The sequence below is a fragment of the Centrocercus urophasianus genome, unplaced genomic scaffold, assembly GCF_019232065.1.
Source record: "Centrocercus urophasianus isolate 14NV4802_14NV808 unplaced genomic scaffold, USGS_Curo_1.0 seq_29, whole genome shotgun sequence".
Taxonomy (NCBI): Eukaryota; Metazoa; Chordata; class Aves; order Galliformes; family Phasianidae; genus Centrocercus; species Centrocercus urophasianus.
This window is the reverse complement of record NW_024884855.1, coordinates 12681646-12709613: the sequence shown is the minus strand read 5'-3', so window position 1 is coordinate 12709613 and position 27968 is coordinate 12681646. Positions and strand designations below refer to the sequence as shown.

At 40.9% G+C, this 27968-nt stretch overlaps 1 protein-coding gene, 1 long non-coding RNA gene and 1 other non-coding gene across 18 annotated transcripts in view; 2 read left to right on the top strand and 1 right to left on the bottom strand.

The window, feature by feature from the left end:
* The window catches only part of LOC122165112, a 57726-nt gene extending 31896 nt beyond the window's left edge, over nt 1-25830 (bottom strand). Inside the window, exons 1-2 of one of the 2 annotated variants that reach the window (XR_006170395.1) lie at nt 25672-25830; nt 22981-23083 (exon numbers count right to left, since the gene is read on the bottom strand). This is a non-coding gene — a long non-coding RNA (uncharacterized LOC122165112). Of the gene's footprint in view, nt 1-19330; nt 23084-25671 lie in introns of those variants that run through there. The other variant, XR_006170394.1, reaches the window with a different exon arrangement.
* Nucleotides 1-26805, top strand: part of MRTFB (myocardin related transcription factor B) — a 74082-nt gene extending 47277 nt beyond the window's left edge. For 13 of the 15 annotated variants that reach the window (XM_042827800.1, XM_042827792.1, XM_042827799.1 and 10 more), the window contains 10 exons: nt 1347-1484; nt 2916-3163; nt 4701-4854; nt 6967-7989; nt 9461-9616; nt 12201-12359; nt 12612-12749; nt 14664-14724; nt 15660-15875; nt 26421-26805. In XM_042827800.1, the coding sequence (XP_042683734.1) occupies nt 1347-1484; nt 2916-3163; nt 4701-4854; nt 6967-7989; nt 9461-9616; nt 12201-12359; nt 12612-12749; nt 14664-14724; nt 15660-15875; nt 26421-26767 (2640 nt within the window). In that variant the 3' untranslated portion in view covers nt 26768-26805. Of the gene's footprint in view, nt 1-1346; nt 1485-2915; nt 3164-4700; nt 4855-6966; nt 7990-9460; nt 9617-12200; nt 12360-12611; nt 12750-14663; nt 14725-15659; nt 20976-26420 lie in introns of those variants that run through there. The other 2 variants (XM_042827807.1, XM_042827805.1) reach the window with 2 other exon arrangements.
* TRNAT-CGU lies at nt 25995-26066 on the top strand. The gene has a single exon. It is a non-coding gene; the product is annotated as a tRNA-Thr (tRNA).
* Nucleotides 26806-27968: the final 1163 nt, after the last annotated feature.

Sequence of the window (27968 nt, the reverse complement as noted above, 5' to 3'; positions counted from 1 at the left end):
AACTGTGGTTGTAGAAACCTTCATGTATGAAAGCTTGGTAACTGTATCAAGGAAGAAACTGGAGAGAAGGCTTTCCTGTAGTCCTTGCCTTAAAGACAAGATTTCTGTTTTCATTACACTGCTAGGAAGAAAGCTACTCCAGTGAGGGCTGTCAGTTCTTGAAGAATTTTGCAATTGCAGCGTTAAGAACTATGTAGGTTGCTCCAAAAGTAATGCTTCCTACTTATTTCCATGGAAATTACAAACAATACGAAGAGCACAATAGCACAATTAGATAGGACTACAGCTACAGTTTTTCAGTGTAGTCGCCACCATTAGCTACACATTTTTGCCACGATGAACAGGAGCTCTTCATTTCGTGCTGTGACACTATACATGGCCATCTGGAAAGTGGTTTGTCTTTCACTGCTGAAATGCACCACTGTGCTGACATCCACTGTTTGACCTCCATCAATGTTCAAAAGTGCTGACGAATGTCAGTGGGGGCCCTTTTTTCCACATGGAGGAATTCAGCTCCACCCTTCGCTCCCCCCACACTTCCATGTCATTCTGTCACAGTGCCCCTCTGCTGCCATCTGTCACACAGCAACAACACTGTGGGCCAACATCGTTGTAATGCCAATAGGAGGCATTACTTTTGGAGCAGCTCTCTTATGTTAGAAGTAGTTTTGGTAAAATGCTCCTGACTTGAGTGGATCAGGTTACTTCTAATGTCCTTCCAACTTTTTCTTTTTTTAAATGGATTTATCAGAATGGATTTATCAGGGTAGCAACTTTGAACCAGAAAAAAAAAATTCATGATACTTTCTTTCTGTTTATTTTTTTTTCACATTTGTTGAAGGGGAAAAGACTTATGCAAAGCAAGACACAGTGTGAGCGTTATGTGTACAATGCCCTTTCTGAGGGCTTCTTTTATGTTTCATAAATACTTCATGTTTATCTTTCTTTTTACTTGCAAAAAATGTCAACAATACTAATTAAGTAAAGAATTGCTGTAAAAATATTATATACTATTAAAAAATGATATTAAAATCAATTACTGTTTTGTCTTGAGACTAGAAGCAATTTCTGTATGAGTAAAAACAGATTTTTGATACATTTAGATGCAGTAATTAAAATACAAACTGACAAGTCAAGGTAAGAAATCAGTTTCTTAGTTGCTATATTTGAAGTGTGCCAAAATGTGTGTTTATAGCACACTTGTGTACATGGAAGAGTCCTATTTCTGTCGTTTCTTCTAAAACTGTTTTGTGAACTGTCTTAACTGCTTCACATATTTTTGATTATTCAGATGCTGTGGTTGTTTTTAATGTTTCTTTTTTTTCCTTATATTTTTTTAATACTAGTATCCACCTTTAACCTCTCCAGTTCCTGAATTCCTTAAAACCCCTCCCACAATCGAACACGTTACACGCTCTACTGCTACAGCCACCATGACCACAAGTACTGTGACTGCAGCAAAGCCTGGGCCAACATTAGTAAAGGTAGGTATCTGAAACAGTGGCATCTGAAGTCAGTTCTTAATCTGATTTGTTTTTCTGTGGCTACATTCAGTGCAGGAATACATTAATAATGTTGCATTATCTGTAACCAACAACAACTGCTTACAGTGTTCAGAACATACTTTGCTGTTGACTGAAGGCTTTGGTACACCGAGCTCAATGTGAACACTTGTAAGGGCTGGCTGATTATTTCAAGAGGTTCTTATGGTGTACTTGAATAAAGTACTGAAGCAGAGTGATGCAGTACATTGTTACTGATTTTTTTTTAAATACATAAAGAAATAATATTAGATTTTTGCAATATGGATTTTCTTTTCTCTACTAAAGAAATTAGTTTTCTAATCTAGCTTTATGTGGGAAATAATTTAATAGGAACGAAGACAATGCATTCATAATCTATCTACAGCCAAACTAGTGAACAGCATTCCTCCTTTTTCACAAATATTTTTGTAGCTCGTTTATCGTATGAGAATAAAGCAGTGAAGTTACTGTATCCTTACATTTGAAGATCAGAAAACTGAGTGCACTCAGTTGTCTTCTACACTGCCTTGTCCAGCAGCACGGAAGACTTTTGCAGTACAGTGTGAGAAAGGTTTGTGTTGGAAAACATCTGAAACGTTTCAGCTCTGTAGTGATTTCATATATGTAGACTTCTACCTAACTACATGAAAATAATTTTCAGAGGATGACCTCTAATAGTAAATTTCTAGTATAAAATTTGGCTATATCTAGCAAATTTTGTACCAACTTACCTCACAGAACCTTAATGACAAATTCAGATATTCCCCCCAAACCTGTAGTACTTGTGCATGGATCAACACAGGATTTCTGCTTTGATGCTTTCTGTATGACTAGGTAACTGCCTTCAACTTTTCACTCAAAATAATTTTGAAGATCTTGTAAAGGAAGAGCATTTTACCATATGTACAGATATTGCGGATAAAAGTGGTGCTGAAAGCTCCATTAGAGTAATCCTGGACTTGATAGGATGGTCTGTCTGTGATTTTAATCTAGATCTGTGAGTACTTCTGACCTGTAGGTGTTTACAGATGGTGTTTAAGTTATTATCTTTCACATGTATGAAGTGTGACTTTGAAGTTCGCTCCTTCAGAAGAATGTCTCTTTATAATGACAGGTGATCCTTTAGCTTCATTTGTGCCATGTACTAACAAAATATTCACAAACTATAATTTCTGATGGCCCCTTTTCGTGCGCAAGTATAAAACAGTTATAGTATGTTACTTTTTCAAGGATGACGACCAGTCATTTGGAGTGGGATTGCAGGGACAACTGTATTCAGCAGCTCTCTTTGCAGTCAATACACTGATGTGTACTTTATCTTTGTATCTTGCGTAACTGCTCATAAATGCAATGTCTTTTATAGCTGTTTCAATGTTTTCCATCCATAATTAGCAAAGCCACCCAAAGAACCCAAATGATAAGCATCGGAGTAAGAAATGTAAGGAACCTAAACCAAGGGTGAAAAAATTGAAGTATCATCAATATATTCCACCTGATCAGAAAGGTGAGAAGAACGAGCCACAGATGGACTCAAACTATGCTCGTCTGCTACAACAGCAGCAACTGTTTTTGCAGCTGCAGATCCTGAGCCAACAGCAACAACACTACAACTACCAGACAATTCTGCCTGCACCGCTGAAGTATGTGAAGTTTTGTGTTTTCTAAGTGTCTTTTAGGAGCATATATGCATCAGTTGCAGACTTTGTGCCTTAGAAATGTTTTTCAGATGTTAGAGACACATGGAAACTGAGAAAACTTAAACGGCAACATGTGTTAGTGTGGGTATTATTTAACCTCAACAAAGTGATGAGACAGGTCTCAAAATACTTCTGAAGTCTGAAAAGCTTGTAACAAATCCTATTTACTTTCAGTTTGACATGGAAATAGAATCTTCTACCTGTCAGATGCATTTTTTCCAATCAGAGGCATATATGAAACTCAAAGCATGTGTATGTGAAAGCAAGAAAGTTTTGTCACCGTTTGCACTCAAATACAATTGAGGTAGGCAGTGCAGAAGAGAAACACGCAGACATCTTTACAGAGACGTGTGCTGTTCTGCTGCTCTGTTCTTTTACACCTGTTCAACTCCTGCCATTTTCAAGTTAAAAAAAAGTCTTTTTAATTATGTAAAATGGGTATGTTTATACCCTCATCTCTAGTGCTTAGTGAACTCTTCAGCACTTCTAACAGTGAGAAGTGTACTTTGTTTTATAGATAGAGGCAGTCAGAAAAGTAAGTCCTTATGAGGGTTGCCTGCAGCGTTCAGCAGAAAGAGGAGCCGGCTGACTGCAGAGCTTCATTCTCACCATCTAAAACCATCGTTCTATTCCTAGAAGTGCTTACAGAGTAACGTGCCACAGTCACACAACCCTAAATTGAAGTGGCTTTCAACATTTGTTTTGTTGTTGTTGTTGTTTTTTAATGAGCTTTCACCAAGTTTTCTTTCCTCCACAAATGAGACTAGAAAAGTAAAAGGATACCATCTGTGGTTGTACTTATAATTACCATGTATCCTAACATTTAGACTAGAGCTGTTTCTGCTTGCTTACCCACGCTTCTTATGTTCTGTATTCTGACATTTCAGAAATGTTTCTTCCTAAATCACTTGAATGAAATAAAGAGCTAATTTATGGTACCTAGTGTAAATGGTGGCATTTTAACATTTTTTAACAATTATTCTGAGATCATGATATGAGATTCTTCTTTATGAGAGTACCACTGACTCAAAGCACGTCATCATCCCTTTGGTCCTTACTGGATGTGGACATTGAACTTGCATGTAGGGTTGATACATAGATTTCACCATTATGGGTTTTTTTTCTGATATCAAACAGGACAGTAATTGACTGCCCCAGTTAATGATTAATTGGTATAAACTATTTTTGCATCCACAATACCCCAAAGGGATGACAATAATAAAAACTGTGAAGCACAAATATGTAAGCTTAATGACAAATAAAATATCAATATAGTATCCTCTGTATGTTTTCTTCTCTGTGCTGTTTTATTAAAAATTATTTTGATGTCACATATATAGTTTTAAAAAATCACTCTTCATTAAGTTTATAGAATCACGGCTTCTTGACTGAAAAGAATATAGAATAGATGTATTATGTATTACATGTGTTGTATATTTAGCACTCACATTATTGTCCTCATTTTTCTCATCTCTTGAAGGCCACTGAGTGACAAACAGAATAACAGTGGGAACACACCACTAAGTGCTTTGAACAACAACACACCAACATCAGCTGCAAACGCAACAAGACAGAACAGTAATGTTCCTAGCCGGAAACCAGGACCTCTGCCTTCAAGTTTGGATGACTTGAAGGTAACAAAGAGAGATTTTTCCATTCCTAAACATCAGGAGAGTTCTTAAAATAAAAACAGTTACTATCAAAAATGAGTCTAAATATTCTTTACCAACAAAAAGCGTATTTTTCTTTTAACTGTTTAGTATAGAGGTGAGGATTTTATACAAGGCTCTTCTGGACTTAAAATACTTGTTTTGTCCTCACAAGCATGTGTTATAACAGTGACATTTATTTCCTGAAGATTAGAAGAGGAAAAGAATTTCACACATTGTACAAGTACACAGTTTGGTACTTTTTTAAACTGTGAGGTGTATTCACGTGGAATTTCCACCCTGACAGATTTTAACACTGGAACAGCAATTTCTTCATGATAATTTTAGTATTTCATTGAAGAAGTTTGGTTAAGGAATAGAAATTAAAACGTGCCTTAATAATTACTTATTTAGAGAGGTCTGAAGTCTGTACAGAAATAACACTGCTAAGGAGATTTCATCATCAGCGTTCAGCGCATCATCTGAAAACAAACACTAAATTTCAGAAAAGCTACAAACTCTGGTCTAATGTGAATGTATGTCATATGATTCTTCCTTGAGAAGAACATTAACAGGAATTAATACTATCAAGGACCTAATGAAAATGAATCTGAAGAGGGTTATGGGGGTTTAGGTCAAGATACTTGTCAGTAGCAGCAACACAGGAACAAGACTCGAGCACAAGAGTGGGGACATCTAGTGGGCAGCTGATTTGTTTCTCTACCAAGGTGTTGGGTTTTTGATAGGTGAGTGTTTTTTGAACTTGAAAGAGGAAAAGATGTCTTTCTGAAGACAGGATTCTCAGGACAGTAATGTACTTGCATGTGTTAAAGCTAACTATTTCATACAAAATAAGTCTACAAGACACAATTCAAACTACAGCGTTTGAAATAACTTTTTGAAACTTTTAAGTTATGAACTGTCAATTTACTAAGACACTTCAGTTAATATCTGAAGTTTTGCTCTGTAGCAATTAAAGTCCTTCTCTTACTTTTTCTGCACAATGTATTCACACTGATGTGATAACATGAGCTCTACCTGCTGGTGATGTTTTCAACACCGAATCATCTACATCGGTTCTGATAAGAATTAAGAAAAGTGCTGTTGAAAATCTTGAAATGTTACACTTGCTTAAGTCTGCCAGGGATACCAGAGGGGAATGGATTGGGGCAAGAGGAAGGGCTAATTATCTTTGTCAGGAGGACAGTTAGTTAAAATTGCTGCAGTTCTTTGAAATTTGCAGTGTGTATGGATTCCCATGACTTCTTGTCATTTACTAATCGTGAAGACTTACACTTGAAAATTCTACACCAGCGAAGTACCGAAGTACGATTAGATGGTTTGCACATTACCATAAACGCCAATGACTGTTCTTTTTTAACTGATAATCTGCAGCACATAATTAATTTACACTCACCACATTTGCACTCTACTTTGTCAGTAAGCATACTGGAAGCTGAGGACACTTTTTTTAGCAAAAGATAGATCGATTTTGACTGCTTATACTTTTTATACTTGTGAAGGAAATCCAAATGGCGCATAGCTGTAATTTTTCAATTGATAATTAGAAAAAGAGCCTTCTGTTTTTTGATGTGTCCATTGAACCATCTAAATTACCTGATAAATTTCTGATAAAACACACCTGTCTGTCTTGGTAACATAACAATGAGTTCAGCATGCCAGTAGTCAGAGCTTTTATTTGCACTGTTGCCACATTCTACAGCTTTTCTTCAGAAGATTTTACCCCACAATTGAAACTGTACTTTCAGTTTCAAATTTTTAGTAAGTATGAAAATTAATTGTAACTCCACAATTATTCAGCGGCAGCTGAACACTACAAAGTTTTTGGCCATTTAACCAGTGAAAGTAAGTTGCTGGTAATGGAAAGGTACTCATGGATTCTGCATGCTTGCATGCTCTTAGAACCCAGAGAAGTAAATAACCAGACAATATGTTGAAAAATATTTTTTCTTACTGAAACGTAACGAGGTAAAATATATATTTATTTTTTGTTTCAAAGAAAATTATTTATTTCAAAAAAATAATAAATAAGGTGGTTTTTTTTTTTGTTTACTATCATACTTTACTTTATCTCAGGTAGCAGAGCTTAAAATGGAGTTGAAGTTGAGAGGATTACCTGTGTCTGGAACAAAAACAGATCTTATTGAGCGTCTGAAACCCTACCAAGATCTCAGTAACAACGGAGTCACTACTTGCAGCTCTGCTACAGTCACTACTTCTACTGGAGCCACAGGTAACGCAGGGGAAATGGCTGTGGCATTTCCTGTTGCAACACTAAATAAAACAGTGGCTAATACAATATCCAGCTTTCCTCTGGAAAAAACAGCTACTGGACCTGGCTGCAAAGCAATAAATACTGAGAACGTTAGCTCTCCCTTGCCTATATCTCCCTCCCCTTCAGAACAATCTAATCTAAGCACAGATGATACTGGTATGGCAGACACTTTCACAGAAATGATGACCATGGTGTCACCATCTCAGTTCTTAAGTACTTCGCCACTAAGAACAAATACAAGTGATGATAATCAGAATCGGAGCAGTGGAAAAATCTCAAGCATGGAATTTGATGTAGCAGAAAAGGACCGCAAGCTTCAAGAAAAAGAAAAACAGATTGAAGAGCTCAAAAGGAAACTGGAACAAGAGCAGAAACTTGTGGAAGTACTGAAAATGCAACTTGAGGTTGAAAAAAGGGGACAGCAGCAACAGTCTCAGACTTCTGGTAACTCAGCTGCTTTGGAACAGAAGCAATTCAGTGCTGCTGTCAAAGATGAAAATGCTCTTACTGACTGCTCAAGCACAAGTCAATCTGTATCTGTAGCTAGTCATCCTTTAGGACAACCAGTATACACCACTGGACAGAATCCAGTTGCCCAAAAGGCAGTTATCATCAAACAGGAGATACCTGTGGCCAAAGCTGACCCTCAGAGTGCGATTTCTCAATTTTATGTTAATCCACAGAGGCAACCACAAACTGCAGTTGTTGCCCAACCTCAAGCTTTACTGACGACACAAGGAACACAGCTGCTCCTTCCACTATCTATCCAGGGACCGAATTCTGCCACTTCGGTGCAGCTACCAGTTGGAAATATAAAGCTACAGGTATGGATGTTTCCATTTTTCACCATAAAAACACATGTCAATATTTGCTTAACTTAATGCAGATTAATAAATGTATTGCTTATAAGATTAACTGGTAAAAATCAGGCTTGTTTTTGCTTTAGAGAAAAGATCAGAAACTCATTAAGAGCCAACCTGCTTATATCTTCTAGGAGTTGTTTTCTTTGTGATCTTGGAAACAGTTCTGACTTCCCAGACTCTTTCTTGTGAACAGTAGTTGTTTTACTATGTATTCCTTCTGTGCACAGTTGTTTTAGGTATGTAGTATGAAATAACAAATTCCACCCCTGTAGCTCAAAAAAAAAACAGCCAGACAAAACAAAACAAAGCAAAAAAAAAAAAAAAAAAAACCCACATCAGCCTAAAACCCAGCATTTTAGCATTATAAGGTATACCTGCTTTAAAAATACATATTCAAACTTCATTGTGTTCTGGTGGCTTATTACATTTAAAAATATGAACACTAGGTTGCAGCACTCCAGAGGAGTTACAAAAAGAAACCATATTTATGCAAATGATATTTCCAGGCTGATAATAAGGTCATATCACTGAATTAATGCAGCATAAAGCAGAATAGGATATAAATGTAGAGCTGCAAGAGAAATCTGACCAGGTTGAATATCGTCTCGATCTGTGGTAGAATCAAACATACACTTCCCAGGGCACTGCTATTGCTTGCTAGCTGGATGAAATCACCCACCACTCTCATGGTTACAAAGCCAGCAAAGCACTGTTTCAGTTCCAGCGTGTGCTTGATGTTGTGGCATATTATGGGTTTGGGCTTTGGTGCTAGTGTGTGTGCAGTCATATTTAGTAGCCCTTATGAGGACTGTTGTGAGGGGATTGGAGCCTACAATCTGCAGTGTAAGAGCTACGCTGGTAGCTACCCACGCACACAGATCTTTGTCTAAATTGTTCTGGAATCCTGATAGAATTCTGTGAAAACCTCAAGCAGCTTTTTCTGGTATTTCACTTCATTGATACTGCAGAAAGTTTTCTTAACTTCCAACTCAAACTATCTTTTTCTGGGGTTAGATGCAACTTATTAGTGTAAAAACTGCAGTGATATTCTTAAAACAGCTTTTTTTTACATGCTAGAAATCTTATCATGTTGCCACATCAGTTTTGTCTTCAAGGTTGCTAAAATCCAGTTTTTTTCATCTCTTACTGGTCATGCTCTCTTTATCTTCTGCTATTTTCATTGCTCTCTACTGGGTCCTCTCTAGTTTGTGTTCACCATTCTTAAACTGCGGTGCCAAAATAAACGGCACTGTACAGCTGGAGCCTACCAGTACCAGAGAGAATAAAATTATTCTTTCCTGTTCACGGCTCACATTGATACCTCTTGGAATACATGCTATAGCTATTCTGTGTAACCTATGCAACAGATTTTTACATAGTGTAATTTACTGTGAGATACGAATAATGTAAATATTTTATCTTCATCTTTTAGGCTCAATCACAAGCTGGAATACAGACCCCATCACAAATACCTGCTCCTATTCCTTCCTCTGGCCCGGTCCAGACAGCAGCTAAGACGCATACTCCACAATCAAAACAAAACACCATCACGCAGCATGCACTTGGTCAGACCCAACAAATCAGAAAGGTTTGTGGATAGCAGTGAGCATTAAGAGATGTACTATCATGTATTCTAATTCTAGGCAGCAATTTCACAAGCTTTTGTCATATGTGGCATAATATACAGGTTCTTAACATCTCTGTACATCTTTGTATGGGATAAATGGGCTAGTAACTCATTCTCTTTCCAACATTTTAGTCCATGCAGGGCTATTTTTCAGCTGCAAATAAGCATGGAAGGCTAGAGACTGTTTTTTTTCTTAATGACTCTTATAACACACACTCCATTCTTTCTCATGCCTGGCACAAGTGGTATACCAGCTATTCCAGTCAATTTCTCCTGTTTGTCACCATCTCAAAATCAAAGATTCTTGTAGGCGTTTCTTCTTCAGAGAAAGCTTTTATGTATGGCTACAGATATTCATGCATTCCTGGGAGTTCCTTTCAGTGCCCCCACTTCCCTTGATTCATCCTTACTGATGAAGAAAGCTATAGACTCAAAACTCTGGGAACAGGAGTTCCAAAGAGACAAAACCATACCACACCTTGGGATAATTCTCTTACTGAGGAATGCAAGGAATGATACAGAGATCCTCTTCCTCTGTACACAAAACTGTCAGTTCTGAAATTTCTCATTCCAAAACAGATGTGCATCAGCACTGGATGCAGAACCCAGTCATGTTCACTCAGTGACTGATAACAGCACTAACCACTCACAAGAAAGGGCTTTCTTCTTTGAGCCTTATCCAGAAGCTAAGAGATTGGTTTTGCACCTTTATCAGTGCTGTGTTCTCTAAGGTTCCAGTGACTTAGGAAAACAAGGTTTTCCAGTTTGCCCCACGGAAAGGATAATTTAGAAATAATTTCAAAATGAAAGGATAATTTTGGTAAGTTAGGTAACTGCCAATTTCTCTCTAGACAGCTCAGCAGTGTAAAGGGGAACATGATCAAATGAGCATCCTCACTCTCCAAATGGCCTGTTCAAGCTGTTTAACTTCATGGGCATTAAGGTTATCCTACTGAAGCCAAAACTGCTGGGATTTGCTATGGGGCTAATCTTGTTAATTGGATAGTCCCCATACAGAAATTTTCCAGTCATCCTTAGGCATGTACTCATGCCAGAAGTTTGCAGTTTGCTTCCTTATCTGTCAAGGGGTTCCAGAAATTATGGCAGGAGATAACCTTCACTCTACGTGTGGCTGCCCTGGAGCTGAGCAGCCTGCTCTCATCCCAGCTGGTTTTTTCGCACATCTACTACCATCTTTTACATAAGAAAACTGCCAGTGCAATTACATTTCTTTTTTAACATCAGAATGTAAAACGCTAATGCAGTACAATAGATCAGAACAGCCTTCATGCATTCAGCATTAGTTCTACCTGTCTCCTGTTTGCATTCATGAGCCTTATCTTTCAGCAGGCATATTGAGCCATTACAGCTAGTGAACTGTCAGTAACACTGTTTATTAATGCTTTTTAATGAAGTTAGCCTTCCCAATAATGATAATCTCCATTAATAGTTGTTTTCCAGAACTAGTTTCTCTTGAATCCTTCCAGACTTTCTCAGGGAGCTCAGATTTATATGCAAACCAGCTGATGATTGCATCTACTTTCTGCTACACACTTGAGGTGTCTCTTTGCATACCATCTCACAAATAGCCCTTGTTCTTCAATTCATTAATTATCAAGGAAACATCTCCACAGCTGTTCAGCTTAGCTGTAGACAGCTGGAAAATACAGCAGTTTTCACACAGATGATCTGTATGGCTAACAAACTGCATTAATCCCTCTCACAGCAGACCACTTATGGTGTTAAAACTCTACTCCACAAACCTTACCCTAGCTTTATCTCTATCCCTTACCTATGATTTTCTCTCACTTTTGTCATTAAGGTATCTGTGTGATGCTGAATTAAAAAGAGCAGCCTTATGCACACAGATTGCCTCATACAAAAGGGCTGGAGGGCACGTCCTGTGGGCAGAGGCTGACAGGTGAAACTCATTGGTCTCCGCAACTTCCAGAGGAGGGGAAGTGCAGAGAGAAGCACTGCTCTCCCCTCCCTGTGAACCAGTGATAGAACATGAGGGAACGGCACAGAGCGGCACCTGGGGAGGGTCAGACTGGAGAGAAGGAAAAATGCCCAGGCGTGAGGATGGTCAGACACTGAGGCAGGTTTCCAAGAGGGAGAGGTGGTCGATGCCCCATGCTGTCAGTGTTCGAGAGGCATTTAGGTAATGGCAGAAATTAGTTCATTTTGTTGACTGCCCACTCGGTAGGGAAATTACACATACTGTATTAAACTGTTCCATACTCCTGAATGTATTTCAGAAAAATTCAATTATACAGTATTGTGCTTCTTGGAAAGTTGCAAGGAAATGTCATATTTATCTGGAGTGAATGAAAGCATGTCAAAGAAACAGTTTCTTTCAAAGTGTATTAGCTTTAGTTTTACAAATTAATCCACCAGAGCGAAAAACAGGTACAAGTAACATTCCCTTAACAGGAAATTTAAGCAAGTACTTAAAAAAAAACGCTTTAAACTTTTTAATGTCATTTAGCTAGTTGGAGTAATTTAAACACTGAAATATTAAGACTGATATCTTAAACCTTTACAGGTTTTTCCACCTACCACATCAACTACAGTGTTTTCCTATCAGACTGCACCAGTTACAACACCTTCACAATCTTTTATTAACAAAACATCAAACTCTAACATTCGCAGTGGTAATAATCAGACTCCCTCTGTGCAGAATGGACCTGTTCCTCCTAATAAGGTAAGAATAGCCCAACAGTACTCCATAAAGTTCTCTTTTATTTTATTGTTATTAAATAACAGGTGGCTATATTGCAATTTACTCAAGAAAGAAGTGCATTAGTGTATATTTGTGTGAGAAAAGCTTGATTTTATTCCTCTGATTGTACTGTTGTAAATGCATAGGTTGGTATGACAGAACAAGATAATCTGCGGACCTTAATACATGAAATTGAAATGTGTTGTTTAGTCATTACTTTGTTATTTCACACAGCCTGGCTCTCCATCTCAAGCCCAGTCTTATATTGTTCAGCAGTCGCTCTTCAACAGCACAGCATCCAAGACAAAAGACCCCCCCCGTTATGAAGAGGCCATAAAACAGACCCGCAATATTCAGACATCTCACCGTGAGGTAGTTATTTGTACTTGTTCAGTCCTTGAAAGACATTCTACACTTTTTAGAACTATAAAAGTCATTGCTTAGAGTAGTTTTTCTTTGGTGTTAAGATTTTCTAATGTACTCCATTAATATTTCCTAAATGCAGGACTCCTCTTGTTCCTTTTGATTAAATTAACAGACACATAACTAGATTCACCAGCTGGTGAAACATACAGGTGGGATAATGCTGCTGTTACTGCTTAACAATAACTGCAGTTGTTTCAGACTGAAAGTGTGTTGATTCTTTCCAAAGTGAGGAAACTTGAGGAAAACGTGTGCATTTATGTGCATATAGGCAAACATATATATACTTGAGCACACGTTTCTTTGAAAGGAGGCTCTGTTTGGTGAGCTTGGTGATTAATCCAGCAGGCTGTATTGTTCACTTATCATATGTTCTTCATAGTGGAAGGAAGTTGTAAAGAAATCTAATGAACACTTCTAACTTCATTTGTTCTAGAACCATTCCAAAAGAGACAACTCTGACTTAGCATTGAGTGCTGTCTTTGTGGAGGGAAGCACTCAGAAGCACGGGTATCTAACTGCATTTCTTATGTTCTTGGCGTGTCTAAGACATGCTCACAATGAAGGCACCTATGACATCAGACATACTAGAGTGCCATTCCCCCTGCAGAAGCAGGTGTGGCAATCTTAAACAGCAATTAGATGCTTAGGTGCTTTAAGTTCTTTACTGTGAGAGTGGTGAGGTGCTGTGGATGCCCCGTCCCTGGAGGTGTTCAAGGCCAGGTTGGATGGTGCCCTGGGCAGCCTGGTCTGGTATTAAATGTGGAGGTTGGTGGCCCTGCATGTGGCAGGGGGTTGGAGATTCGTGATCCTTGAGGTCCCTTTCAATCCTGGCCATTCTGTGATTCTGTGCTTGCCTTCAGGCAGTTGAATCCCACCCTAATTCTTGAAAAAGATGTTTTGTGTAAACATGGAAACTTTGTTGTATTATTTATCCCCCCACATCTTCCTCTGACTTCTCCATGTATTTCCCTCATCTCAGTGGTTAGAATGTGTCACCAATGTCCAACTAATGGTAAAATAAAATGAAGATATATTGAACATATCAGGTGTTCTGTATATAGGTTTTACTTGTTTTTTTTTCTTCCAACAATTGTTAAAGAAACCCAGAGCTCTAAATTGTTTGGGCTTCTCAAGTTCCATTAACCTGGTAATTGAACTAAGCTTGATAAGTGACCACATCACTACCAGCCAGCAGCGCGTCTCCCCGCTGGCCCTTTTTCAGATCCCACATTTCCTGAAGACAAGCTGCTTTCACTCTGGAGTATAACCAATGTTTTAAAACACAGCTTTGGTTCTGAGACCTTCAAACAAGTCTCTACTTTGCCTAAGCTTGAGAGTGTCTATGGGACTTTGTCTGTCTTTTGCTTAAGGTTCAGGCATTCAGGAGATGAGTGTTTAGAACAGGTAAACAAAGAGTTAATTAACACTTATCTCTCCACTCTTAAAAAGAAAAACATGAATCTACAACCAGTGGAAAAAAATATATATATGCACACATCTTGTGTGGTGACTATTCACAAGTTGTCTCTGAAAGAAAGCAGGGGGTACAGCCTTGTAGTCCAGCTGCTCTTCCAAGTATTTTCCTGCTGCAGGAGTATAGCTATTTTCCTTATCCCCACTTTTCCATAAAATCTCTCTTTCTTTTCATATTTTTTTCCCAATACTTGGGACTCAAACCAATGGCACAGATTATAGATGTCTCTCCAAACTCTTATTTTCTACACAGACAATTTCATATGAAGAATTTTAACCCTGATCATAGGTTAGTACCTTGCTACTATTCAGAGAAGCAAGGATCTCAGTCAGCTTAGGAATGTAACACCGCGTGAAAAAGAATAACACTTTTCTCATGTATCACAGATTTCCAGCGCACACAGCCAGCAGATGGATGATCTTTTTGACATTCTCATCAAAAGTGGAGGTAAGCCAAGAAGGAGCTGATGTGAGAATTAAAGCTGGTAATAAAAACAACATTGTAATCAAAGAAAGAATTCTTCTAAGGATAGGAAGTATCTAATCTGGATGAAGCTAGTACTTCTGAAGGTATGTGTTAATTACATTTTAGAGAAAACAATCCCCAAAACGCAGTCCCTCAGTCGACCAGCTGTGCAACTTCTCTGCTTGTAAATTATCTCTGGTCATGGTCTGTCAGAAACATTGAAACATTCTGCACCTTATCTTATTTTTGGACTCCATTCACATAGAAGAAATTCTGGAATTTATTTGCTGTATTTCCTTTTACTGTTGCTGTCACTAATTTACATGGTCCTTCGGACAGACAGAGTAATTTTACATTTTAGAATCAGTTATAAAATTGTCCTAATGGCATTAATTGATCTCACAGACCAGTTCGTCAGGGGTGACATGGGAGTCAGCAGGCATGAACTGAAAATTGCTTCAGGTGCTCTTTCCTCAGGGAGGGAATGTGTTGGTTCCATAGTTACTCTAGTTATATATATATTCTAGTTATATAAGAGTTATATGATATAAATGAAACTATTTCTAAAACTATAAACTATATGTTAAACTATAAAGACTAAACATATATAAAACTATAAATTATAAGTTGTGAAGGAGGTAAAGCTGAGATCTAGAAAACTGTTCCTTTTCATTTTGATAAAATTATTCTTATAACTGCAGTATTATTGAAAGCAGAACTCTGGAATTTAACATTTTTTGTTGTTCACAGAGTATCTGACACACTTAGTCTGATGTATGTCTTACTCCATTGAAGTTCATTGCAGGCACATCTTCAGAGTGAGTGGACAAAAAAGGTACTTGTAAGCCTGAAGACATGTCACTGTCTTTTCTGAATTCGTGTTTGTTTTTTGTTTTGTTTTACTGTTGTTAATGCAGAGATTTCCCTTCCAATAAAGGAAGAACCATCTCCCATTTCTAAAATGAGACCAGTAACAGCCAACATCACTACAATGCCAGTAAATACAGTGATATCCCGCCCACCACCACAGATCCAAATGGCCCCTCCTCCTGTGTCCTTGGAACCAACAACCAGCTTGTCTATAAGTCTGGAAAACCAACTTGAAGCCCTCCTGGATGGAACTTTACCTTCAGGTAATGAAATTCCTCAATTGACAAGTGGTAACGAGGACAGAGAGTCGTTTTCTTTAATTGAAGACCTCCAGAATGATCTGCTTAATCACTCCAGCATTTTAGATCACTCCCATTCACCCATGGAAACGTCTGACCCCCAGTTTACCACTAATAGTTCTTGTCTATCTCTTGACCTTCCTGACACAAATTTAGACAATATGGAATGGCTGGACATTACAATGCCCAGCTCCTCATCTGGACTCACTCCTCTCAACTCTGCTGCCCCCAGCGTGTTCTCCACTGACTTCCTAGATACACAGGACCTCCAGTTGCACTGGGATTAAGCTGTAGCCAATAAGAAATGACCTGGAAATCTCTTTTTACTGTAGAGATCCTATTACACTATTCTGATTGCAGTTAAAATAAATTACAATAGAAATGTCTGTAAGAACAAATGCTTGAAGGTAATTCCTTATTGATGTCCTAGTTTACAACAGTGAATTACTCCATGCTCATGCCATTAATGCAGATCAGGGCTCTCTGAAAGCTGTATTTCACAAGTCAAGAAATGATGATTGTACTTAGTGTTTCAAAGCACGACAAGGGAAATGCATCCCAAATATATAAGAAGGAAGTTATGTCTCTGATTTTTTAATGCTTACATGAACAACACAGCATGGCTCATCTTAGAGAAGAAAACATAGGAGAGATTTCAACTGTCTGTATTGACACAGCGAGCAAATGTTGTTTGAGGGAGGTTGAGATATCACTGCACTTCATTGTTCCTGTGGATAGCCTGAGCCAGGTTCAAATTGAATTGTGAGGGCAAAGGCAAGTAGAAACACTGGCTGGTTCAGTGAAATTTCATAAATCTAGACTTTTAATTTGTTTGAGTTGTTTTTGTATTTTGGTTTTGTGGCTTTTAAAACTCTTCCCCATTCTTTGATCATGAGGGAAGAATTTAACTGCATCCAAAGGGATATTAAGCGTAACTGCAAGAAATCCACTGTAGCTAGGCCAAGTAATACTGAGAACACTGAATTTTCTATTAAATGCTCTGGATTTAATAGCTCGGTTTTAATGTGTATATCAGACAGTTATTTGTATACTCTTTTAAACTTTGTATAGATTATTTTTGTGAACAGAGGGGAACAGTGCTCTGAAGTAATTACAGTAATGAAAATAGTATCTTAATTTGTCATTGAGGATATTTTTAGTTCAGTGAACACAGTATCTCAGCATCTTAGAACATTTTGAGGAAGCAGCAAAGTTTAAATGAGCTGTTATGCTCTATGATCCTGCAAACATCTATGCAGGAGCAGTGCCAGTGCCCCAGCAAAAGGTGTTTGTAGGATCGAGTTGCAGGGGACAATACTGACAGGACAGTGATCATTTCCTGAAAAATACTGTCAGCTCTTGAACAACTCCATCTGCCACTACACGACATCAGGGAATCTAAACAGGCTCAGTAAGAATTCTAAACAGTACACACAGAAAACTATAAAAGGCAAACGATCAGGATATACTGTTGTGTGGTGAGGACAGATAACAGAATTAAACTCTTGCTGCACAATGCAGCGCGTGAAAAGTTTTAAAGCCATGAGTTGTTTCTCAGAGCCTGTTATGTAAAGTCAGGAAAAGCAAACAAAAAAATGCTACAGCATTAAGGAAGATACTCAGAAATTCTACAGTAGTGTTTCCCATGATAGCTGTTAAATGTTGTTATGGAGGAGGCAGGCTGATAAACAAAATTGGAATTTTTCCACATAAGTGTGTTTCTAAATTACAACAAAAGAAAGCAGCCCCTTCTTTCTTGAACAGTGAAAAGGTGATATGTTTTCTAGTCTGAGAACTGATCTCATTTCAGAATTCCTTCCTCTGCCAACCTTCAAAAACAAAATTTGTTGGAACTAAATTAAAAATGGTGTGAAGCTTAAGTAGCAAAACAAAAAGTACCCATTCACCACTTAGCAACTTGAGTCATGTTTGAAAATTTAAAGAAATAATCATGTCAATATCAAATCAAATACTCTTGTCATAAAATGTTGTAGAATTATCTGTAAATTCCACGTTTCCAGATATCAAGTGCAGAATTCCATTGGCTTCAGGTGAAATACTGGATTATATTATTGATTTGGGGTTTAAACTGGCATCATATCAGCTATCAGCACTTTAGATCATTATCTACTTTCAGTAGTTTTACAGGTCAGGGTTTACTTAATCTGAAATCAAGAACAGAAGAACTGTCTATCAACATGTTCACAACAGAAGCTGAAAGACAATTCTTTATTCTTTCTTGCTGTGCCTCCTGTACTCGAGTACAACGTCGTGTGTGGACTGTCTGCCTTAAATGTTGATGCTCTACGACTCTTTTAAATAACACTGAGAACATTCAGTTTTTGCATTCCTTTTCATCGTATTATCTTGGGAGCTGATACTCTGAGATACAAAGTGCCCTCAGCTGTTACTGGAACAAGAATTAAGACTCCTGGTCTGACAGGAACAACTTTGAATGGAATTTATGTAGTCCTACAGTACCGTCAGCGTAGTGTGTGCTACATCACACACTGAACCACAAACACGTGGTTACAATTACCCCTTCTGACCCTGCCTTCTGATTAAATAAGAGGCAAGTGAATTAATTGTTAGAGAATAAATTAACCTAGAACGACTGTACTGTCATTTTTGATATGCATGTAAATATGCTTAAACTGGCAAAGTCATCTTGCTACAAAACTATCCTCATTGGCAGTGTAGAATGTTAATTACTCCATAGGAATCTATGTGCAGAAATAAAACCAAACAGCTGAGATGTGTTGTCTGCAGTACAGTATGGCTTTCTGCTCTAAAAGTCTATTTGGGGAAAAAAAGAAAAAGAAAAAAAAAGTTAAGGGATCACTTTAGTTTTCAAAGTGCAGATATTCTGGTGTGGGGGATGCGTGATTACTTTTTTTGTACATTTGAGGGTTATCTGTATTAAACCTTATATATGATGGATTGCTACAGCCCTTGTACTGAAATGTGATTTATATTTGCCACCGTTACTTACACAGTTATGGCAGAAATAGATTTTGCTTAGATTTGTGCGTGTGCATGTTTTGCATTGTCATTTTTCTTACACAGATACAACACATCTTAGAGATTTAGTCATGACTGCGCAGTTTGACTGTCCAGAACTGAATGTTTCTCATTAGAACAGTTGCAGAGGAAAGCCCTGGCAGTAGATTTGCCAGACAGTGGCTGCAATATGCTGACAGAACATCCTACGACAGCCGCGTTACTGAATTCTGACAGAGGAATTAGGAATACCGTTTAACAGTGTGAAATTCAGAAGTTGGTGTTCACAATTCTAGACACGGAAGGAGCTCAGGTGTGTTTTACAGGGCTGGTATTAATCAAGAGGAGTCACATCCTGCATGTAGTAACCGGTATTTGTTCATGCACTTGTGGTGCCATACAGCATTATGTAAGACAAGTAAGTTTACAGGCAAATTTTATTCAGTGTTACAAACAGTTAGCAAGTCATTGTCATAAACTTAGCAGTTGTATCTTTAAAAAAAACCATCCGTTTGTTCAACTGCTCTTTACAGAATTGTAGCTTCTAATCCAGTAATGAGAGCCTTGCAAAACCAGCCCATTAAAAAGCTGAGGCAACATTAGAAGCAATCACAGTTTAATACAGACATTTCTTTTCAAGGCATCTCTAAATTGACTAGCAGGAGTTATCTTCAAGGAAGCAAATAATCAAAGCAGATGTTTCAATATTAGACTTCTCTGTTACATAATCTTAAACATTCTGATGCCTGAAAAGCATAAGCACCATAGTTGGAAACCAGGCACAAGCTGCTGAACTGTTCTCAAGGCAGAGAAAATGCAGTCAAAGAATATAATTAACTGGAAGGACATTATGTAATGAAAACACAGTAAAGCTCACTGATGTATACAGTCATTTGGATGGCATCTTCAGTGTATTATAAGTTTAAAGCAAATTACATTAAAACTGGAAAAAAATATTCTTCCACTTATATCTACTGAATATTTTGTTAAATTTTTTTTGTTGTGGCCTATTAAATTGCTTTCTGATGATTTCTAGGCCATAATAGAGGTTTTCTTTTGAGAGAGACATGGAACTGAGTTGCACATAGTATATATGTGGCCAATAAAGAGCATCCTTTAAAATCTGAACCTGAAATAATCTCAAGTATTCCTTCTATTGTGATGAATAACATGCAGAAAAGAGACACCTGTGTCATTCTGTAGTGTCTGAATATATAGACTTTTAGGTTCAGAATGCATAAATACATTTGTAGAATTCTAGCCAAAAAAAAGCTATTCAAGCTCTGAGAGTGAAATCTCAGTAAAAAGCAGGGAATGGTTAACAACTATACAATCACACTATTTTTATAAAAAGAACAGCTCAGATATTCAAAAACAGCCTCAAATAAATTATAGTAATATAAAAATGTAAAAAGGAACCAAAGCATTGCCATTTGTATTGCCAAAGAAGGCACTTTGTACTTTGAAGCACAGGAAAGTAAATCCCCAAAAGAATTACCCATACTTTTTTAAAATTAAGGATGTAGATATTTTCAAAGCAGATTTTGATGTTTAAGAGGACAGATTTGTTTTGTTGATTGAGAAATTTGTATTAGTAGCACAGGCTTTTTTCCAGATATTTCTTCCACAGTGCTGCTTGCAGTAGAAATGACGCTAACCTCGTAGGTGTTGCTCTTCTTATTTTCATAGCCATTACTGTGTCTTAGCATCTCATTTCGTGAAAAGAAGAAGATGGACACCTCTTCCTAGGGCCCTCTTCATTTAAGCACTACTTTACTAAATGCAAATTATGGCAATCAGGGCGTCAGTTTATGTTTTGCCTTTCTATAAGAAACCATGATGCCTTTGTATTTGTTGTTTGCAGTCCTAAAATCAATTCCATACGTTTGAATGCCATATGTTTTGCACATTGTACTGTATATATATTAAGGCATATTGTATTTTTATATGTGTAGTACATTTATCAGATTTTTTGTACATAGTGGCAATATTGTAGCTACTGAGGAAATGTTTGATATTTCAGCATTTTTGCTAAGTGTCTCAAATAAAAAAAAAAGGAAAACAGTTAAATTGTTTGCTTTTACTTATTAAAAATGAGAAATGCATTTAATAACAAGCTAAAATTCTGGATTGTATGAATCAGAAATATTTGGGCAACGTTATCAAGTACCTTTCCTGCAAAAAGGAACAAGAATGATACGAGGGCTTAGACAAACTCCAAAAGAATGGTGGTTTTTCTTCAGAATCAGAGAGAATAGAACATGTTTAACAATGAAGAACTCCTGAACTCCCAACATTTCGGTTTACTGGGTTTTGTTAGTTTAATTCCTTTGCTTTTATTCTTGTCTCAAGAAATTGAGAACCCTGACATAGGTACTCTGATGTATAGAGACTCTGGACTACCTTAGTATCAGCCAGAACAAAAGCATGGTGCAGCATTTTCCTTTGCTTTCAGTAAGGTACTTCTGTCATAAAAAGAGAAGCCGGAGGTACTGCAGGAGTTCTGATCTGTGCAACAGGCACACGAGGCACACGCGGTGCTCTTCAATAGAATCGAAACAGAGCAGCTTCAGAAGAATTAAAACAATTGCAAACAATTACCTTGCATACGGCTCATGAACCCTGCAGACCTTACTTCACAACAAGATCTTTTTCTCATTACGTGCAGCTAACGTTCACCATACCCCAAAACTCATCTGCCTCCTGGTTCATTAAAGAACAAATTGGACAAATCTATCCTATTCATTCTCGATTTTCCTAAGTTCTTTGAAAGTTTTCAAGATGTGCTGGATTGCTGGGTTTCATATTTGCATTTTGTATTCTGCTCAGCTTGTTTTGAAGCAAACACCTGCATGCACTTCTTTGGGAGAAAGAACAACGAGCTGTTCAGTGTGCACAAGATTCTTTCTGTCATGAAGCTGCTTCATTTAAGTATTTACTATGATACTTTCTCACATGGAGGCAACCTCCATACTTGATCACCAACCATTTCCTCATTAAAGTCTGTGCGACGCTGATGACCTCAGAATTTGGAAAAGTGTTACAAAATCAAATTATTATTTAAGTACCCATAAAACTGAACAGTATGCCCTGTAAATTTGCTAAAATACTTTTTCTGTATGAATTTAATCCATTATAAAAGTCTGCAGGCTATATGTGCTATCAACTTACCTTCAGATACCATGCTTCAAACACAAACAGTGGAAAACCAGTGCAGCACTTTTTCACTATGCATTTGTACATTACAGCATTTATAGTCACAGTGTATCAGTAATATACTCTCATTGGGTCCCAACTTGCAATTCTGTGTTTTAATAATTTTACACAGACCTAAAAATAAACATGCACTCCTCCCTATGGGAATTGCTGAGTCTCTGCCCTAAGCAATAATTGAGCACCTGGGGAAGGACGCAGCCCTGGGAGCACAGGTGGCAGCAATTCCAAAAACCCGGTTCCAGCCCTCCCTGCCCTCATTAAAGGGCTGGCTGCCCCAAGGGAAAGGTTTCTATCTGGAGATCCCTCCTTGGGGAGTGTTTGGTGAGCCCCAGGCCTTGGGACAGGTGAGCAAATCTTTGTTGAACTGGGTGGTGACCAGCAGCCTTTGTTGGTAATTCAGGACTGGTTCTCTGCTCTCGCCTCTCCCTACACCCTCCAACTGTGTTCACATTAACATGACTGGGTAAACACCAAGACAAGGCTGGATAAGGCTTGAGATGATGCTGAATGAACTTTTCCACAAGCTATAAACCCTGGCTTTCAATAAAAACTCTACATGTTAACTATGCTCTAAAAGCAGCTATCATGACATGCATCTTTATAAATGCTATCTACTCCCGCCTATTAGCTAACTGCTTGTTACACAACTGTTGCTAAGGAGTGTTGGATTTCTTAGAACATTTGCACCATCTCAAGTCAGGCTTCTCCTCGATAGCAGAGAAGTCCCTGTTTCTCCACCCCTGCAGTACACTCTGCAGCCCCACTAACAACTTTTTAAAAGAGAATCAAGGTAGCAAACTAGAGGAACACCTATCACCCACAGGGTTTGAGGTCTTTTTTTTCCTCTGCTTACCTATAAACTACTTGATGATGAAGCTCCAGTCTCCTCTGCAGAACAAGGACTGCTGTTCCATTCTGCCATAGCACCACATCAATTCTGAGTCCCTCCAAGAAACCTGTGTTAATTAAAAGTGAAGAGTGAATGTTCTCTCATAAAGCTAGGACAAAGTCTCAGCACCACTAACTGATGGCTGAGGAGCACACCAGCAGCCTCACAGCATCTTCACCAATACAGAATTTGTGTAATTGTGTAACTGTATGAATACGTATCTTATCAAGAGTTGGGAGGATTTTTAGGCAGGCCTAGTCTTGCACATTAAAACACAACAAAGACCTCTCCTAAGGCAGCAACAGCTCCAACTCATAAGAATGACACATAGGAAGGAAAAAAAATGCCAATTTTCTCCTTTTGGCAAAGTCCCATTATCTTTTCAGTGCCAAAGTCTTGAACACTTTCCTTTAGTAATTTGGGTAGTGTTTTAAAGCAGGTTCTGTCAGAAAAGCACACAACATAATGAAGACTTGGGATAAAGAATGAGGGTTTTTAGAAAGAGTTCAAACAAGGGCAATGACCACTCTAAAATACACTCTCAAAACTGCAGAGTGATTCAGGCTTTTTTCTCTGTTCTAACAAGGTAGCCACAATTAAGGAAACATGAGATGATGCTCATCACTGACGAGATTCTATATCAAAATGTTCAGAAATGCTGCAACACAATATTGAGAGAAACCCTTCCAAATATGTGTTACCACACAAACATGACCAGAAACCATTTCCAGGAGAAGCCTTCCAAAATTAATCAGAATATTCTCTACCGTAAAGATATCACTGACAGCCCAAGTAACTGACAACAGACTGTAGTAAGCAGCCAAGAACCCATCCTTTGCCAAGTAATTTCACCTTAATTCCTCATAGCTATAAACTGGAACACAAAAAATTTAGTCTAAAAAACAAAAAATAAAAAAAAAAAAAAAAAAAAGAGTCAGAAGTCATATAATATGGCAGCACGAGTGAGGAATCAGAAATCTCTGATCTGACCGATCAGAAGTGTGTACAAGTCCTCCCCATTAATCCCTGACGTGAGTGGGTCCATCTCAGCAATCCCCTTTAAGGTAATTCTGATAACATCTCTAGGATGTCTTTTTCACAGTCCCCTGCCAAAGAGAATGAAGTGCCCAGGGAACCCAGGAGGTGAAGCACCAACGCAGGAACACCACGTCAGTGCTCTGCTCCCAAGGACTATCTACTCATACAAACAGAGATCTCGCTAGGTTGCTTACAGCCTGGCTTGGTCAAGGGCAAGAAATACATGGCCTGCATTTTGCACTAACTCCCCTCATAATTGCCAAGGTGCTCTCAGCAATGCTGTCACTCATTCTAGAATGAGACAGGAGGTGAAATCTATGCCTGTCTGTACATCCTGCCACTGCTGAAAGGCTGCCCACAACGGAGGGGTCCCAGAATAACATTTGGGATCCAGGTTAACCACGTCGAGGACCAGCCCAGGCTCAACTCCTGCTTCACCTCTGTTCACCAGATTTCTGACCAGCTTTTCATCCCAGGTAAAAATGCAGCAACAGCACGGGCCATGCCCGAGGCTTTGGAAGCTCTACCATCCTGGCCATCTTTAAAGAAGCCATCTAAAAGAAAGAGAGCAGGAACTAACAAATATCTCTTCTTAATCTATGCAGAAGCTCGTTATGATTTCATCTTGAAGGTCCCATTTCCCTGCACATTTACAGAAGAATTTCAGCATTAGAAGTTGCTTTACAGTTTAATACTATTTCTGATACCATCTGAATAAATTTTCAAGAATGCAGTGTATCTGATGTAACATACGTGAATTCAGCTATCATTCAAGTATTCCTCTTGGCTTCCTCCTGCCACGAGATCACAACTCTGTCACAAAGTTAGGAAACACCAATAAATCAAACACAGATGGGAGCTGCTCAGGAACCGTGACAACAAATAGCGACCGGCAAATACAGCACATACAAGAAAACGTTCTAATAAGCCAGGAGACCAGAAACGGCAGACAACAGCCAAACACGATCTCTCCTTCCTCAGTTAAGATCACCGGTCCTGTCACAGAAGCAGCCGGCGCAAGGGCCGAGCGGGACGGACCGCGCTTCTCTCGGCGCAGCCCCACGCGCTGCGGCTGCGGGGCGCCACGTGGGGCGAGCAGCAGCAGAGCGGGCGGACAGATAAACTGCAGCCGGCGCTGCTCAGGCACCCGCCGGGGCCGCAAAAACAGCCCGAGGCAGCTCCGGGACGGCCAACCGCGGCTCCGTTCGGTTCAGACAAACCTCGCTGCAGGCAGAGCTCGTTCAGACCGCTCCGTCTGCAGAAATACCAGCACGCAGAGCCATCCCGGAGGCGCTGACGCGTCTCTCGGTAACTAGCCTTTGTTCAGGCAGCCGGCAGGCCGCCCCTCGGCACAGCGGCGCGAGGCCACATCGGATCAACGCCCCGCGCCCCCCCGTCGCCTCACCGACCCGCCCCGGCTCTTCGCCTCAGCGGCACCGGCCACCTCAGGGCGGATCCCAGCACCTGCGGCATCCCGCCCGGAGCGAAAAGAGCGCAGCTGAGGAACGCGGTTCTCTCCCCGGCTCGCAGCACCGAGGCTTTACGCAGAACGAGCGCCGGGCGGCGGGACTGTGTTTTTACAACGCGAACGCCGTTCGGCATTTAACGTGTAATTACCGCAATGTTTGCACTCCCGCTCCGTTTCTGAAAGGACGCGCGTTTTCTCTTTCCCGCTTTCTCTTCCTCCTCCCTGAGCTGCTCCTCTGTCCCAGGGAAGACCGCTGCAGTCACGGCTCTAAGCACACGAGGGCGGCCTCTCGGCGGAGGAACGCCAGGCCGCGCATAGGCGGCACGCGCGCGGCTGGACGGCGCCGCCTGAGGGAGCAACGGCCGCGCGCGCGCCCCACGGCCGCAGGTGCTGACGCGCGCGCACGGCCAGGGCCGCGGAGCAGCGGGAGCGGCGCCAGCGATAGAAAGGCGTCGGGGGCGCCGTTAATGCGGGCGCGGTGGCCAAGTGGTAAGGCGTCGGTCTCGTAAACCGAAGATCACGGGTTCGAACCCCGTCCGTGCCTCGGCGGGTCCGCGCAGAAAGGGATTTGTGCGGTGGTCCTTTTTAGGGGACGGCGGAACCGCCGAGACGGGACGAACCCGTCAGGAGCGCTGCGGGTGGTCGGACCGGCTGAGCCCGGGGCGCTGCGGGGGGTCGGGGCGCTCCCCGAGCGGCGGTAAGGGCGGCGCGGCTCACGCGCGCCTTCGTCCTCGCAGCGCCGGAGTCGCGGCTGCGCGGCCGTGCGGGGAAACGGGCTGCGCTGCGGGGTTTGGTGTCAGCCCCGCGCTGAGGATGCCGTCGGTACCCGAGCTGCGTTCGGACTTGCCGAAGGGCAGTAACCGTTCATTTTGCCTTTGGCTTTTTTTTCTTTGAGCAGATCTACTGCCAGGAAAACGACCGGACCGTACGAACGACTCCCGTCCGTTGCACCGCCGGTTCCCACGAGAACACAAGGATGCTCCGCGGCGCTCCGCTCTACCCTGGGGAAGGAGGACGGAGAACGGGAAGCGGGAATGTGGGGCGGTTTCAGCACGCGCGGCGAGCGGGATCGCAGCCCGGGCCGCTCCGCGCTGCCGTCTGCCGGCTCGAACGTCTCCAGCCGAGGACACGAAGCGCGGGGCGGCCTCGGGGTTCTCAAGGCGAAACCGGAGAATCCGAGCGGAGGAGCCGCCCCGGCAGCGCTCGGGCTGTGCCGATTCCCCACGGAACCGCACGTGTCCGTAACGGGTTTGATTAAACGAGTTTATCAAACATGAAACAAAGCCGGAGCCCGTTGTTCTTGTTGCATTCGGAACGGGGGCGGAGGGCGCTTTGCCCGTCACAGTGACACGGAGGAACGACGAGGAGTTCACGTGGCTGAGGGGAATTTAATTACGGGAGGTCAGCCTGTGGGAGTCACACGAATTGAAATCCATTACTCTCCACAAAAGCCAGCTACTGCGTTTTCTGTAGCAACGTTTGCCATTCTTTGCTGAATAACGCTTTGTTAGGAAAGCACTGAGATCTTTACAGAATTAGTAGCGTGCAGTGGCACGTTTGCGCATTGCGAGCATTAATTACGCTTCTGCTTCCTATGAAGAGTTGGCGCAGCTTTGTGCTGGCCGCCCCGATGGGAGTAAAGCACTGCTGCGGAGCCCGGCCGGGAGCGGAGCGGGGCCGCTGATCGCCCCTCGGCAAAAGCACCTCGACACGGGACGGCCCGTGAGCGACTCGTGCGCGCGGCCACGGCAGGAAGGATTGGCGGCGGCGCGGCTGGGCGGGCGGGACCGGCCGGCTGGGAGAGCGGCGCTCCGCGGAGCTGCCGTGCCCGTCCGCCCCCGTCCGCCGTGCTTCGTGCGCTGTGTGCGCGGGGCGGACACGGGAAACTCAGCACGGGGACAGACGTCCGTGAACGCGGGTAGAAATGAGGACGGGGGTTACTGATTAGCTCGCTGCCCCTATAAAGCTCCTAGATCTGATCGGAGAAAGGCGAGTTACGTGTTTTACCGTTCTTCCTTTCTGAACCATTATCCGATCAAAGAAGCACGAAAAGCGCTTTATCGCTCACTTGATTTTTTTTCTCCTGCGCTGGGAGCCCTCTGCAGGAAGCGAAGCTGAATGTCACAAATCTGCCCTTCCTGACGTCTCCCGAATTTCTAGGAATGCCCCTTCCCCGTTACTATATTTGGAGGTAGTTTCTAAGAAAAAAAAGCGGTTTTCAGACGGTCGCGGCCCCGATGCGGGAGGGCGGCGCGGGGCGGCGCAGCTTTTGTGGCAGCAGTGCGGGAAGGAGCGGAGCGGAGCCTTTGTGGCAGCGGGCGGTGCGGCTGCTCCGCTCATTTCCCGGTGCCGGATTTTTTTTTTCCCCTCCTGCACTTTATTCTTTTTTAAGGGAAAAGGAGCTCAGGAAAAAAAAAAAAAAAAAAAAAAAAAAAAAAAAAAAAAA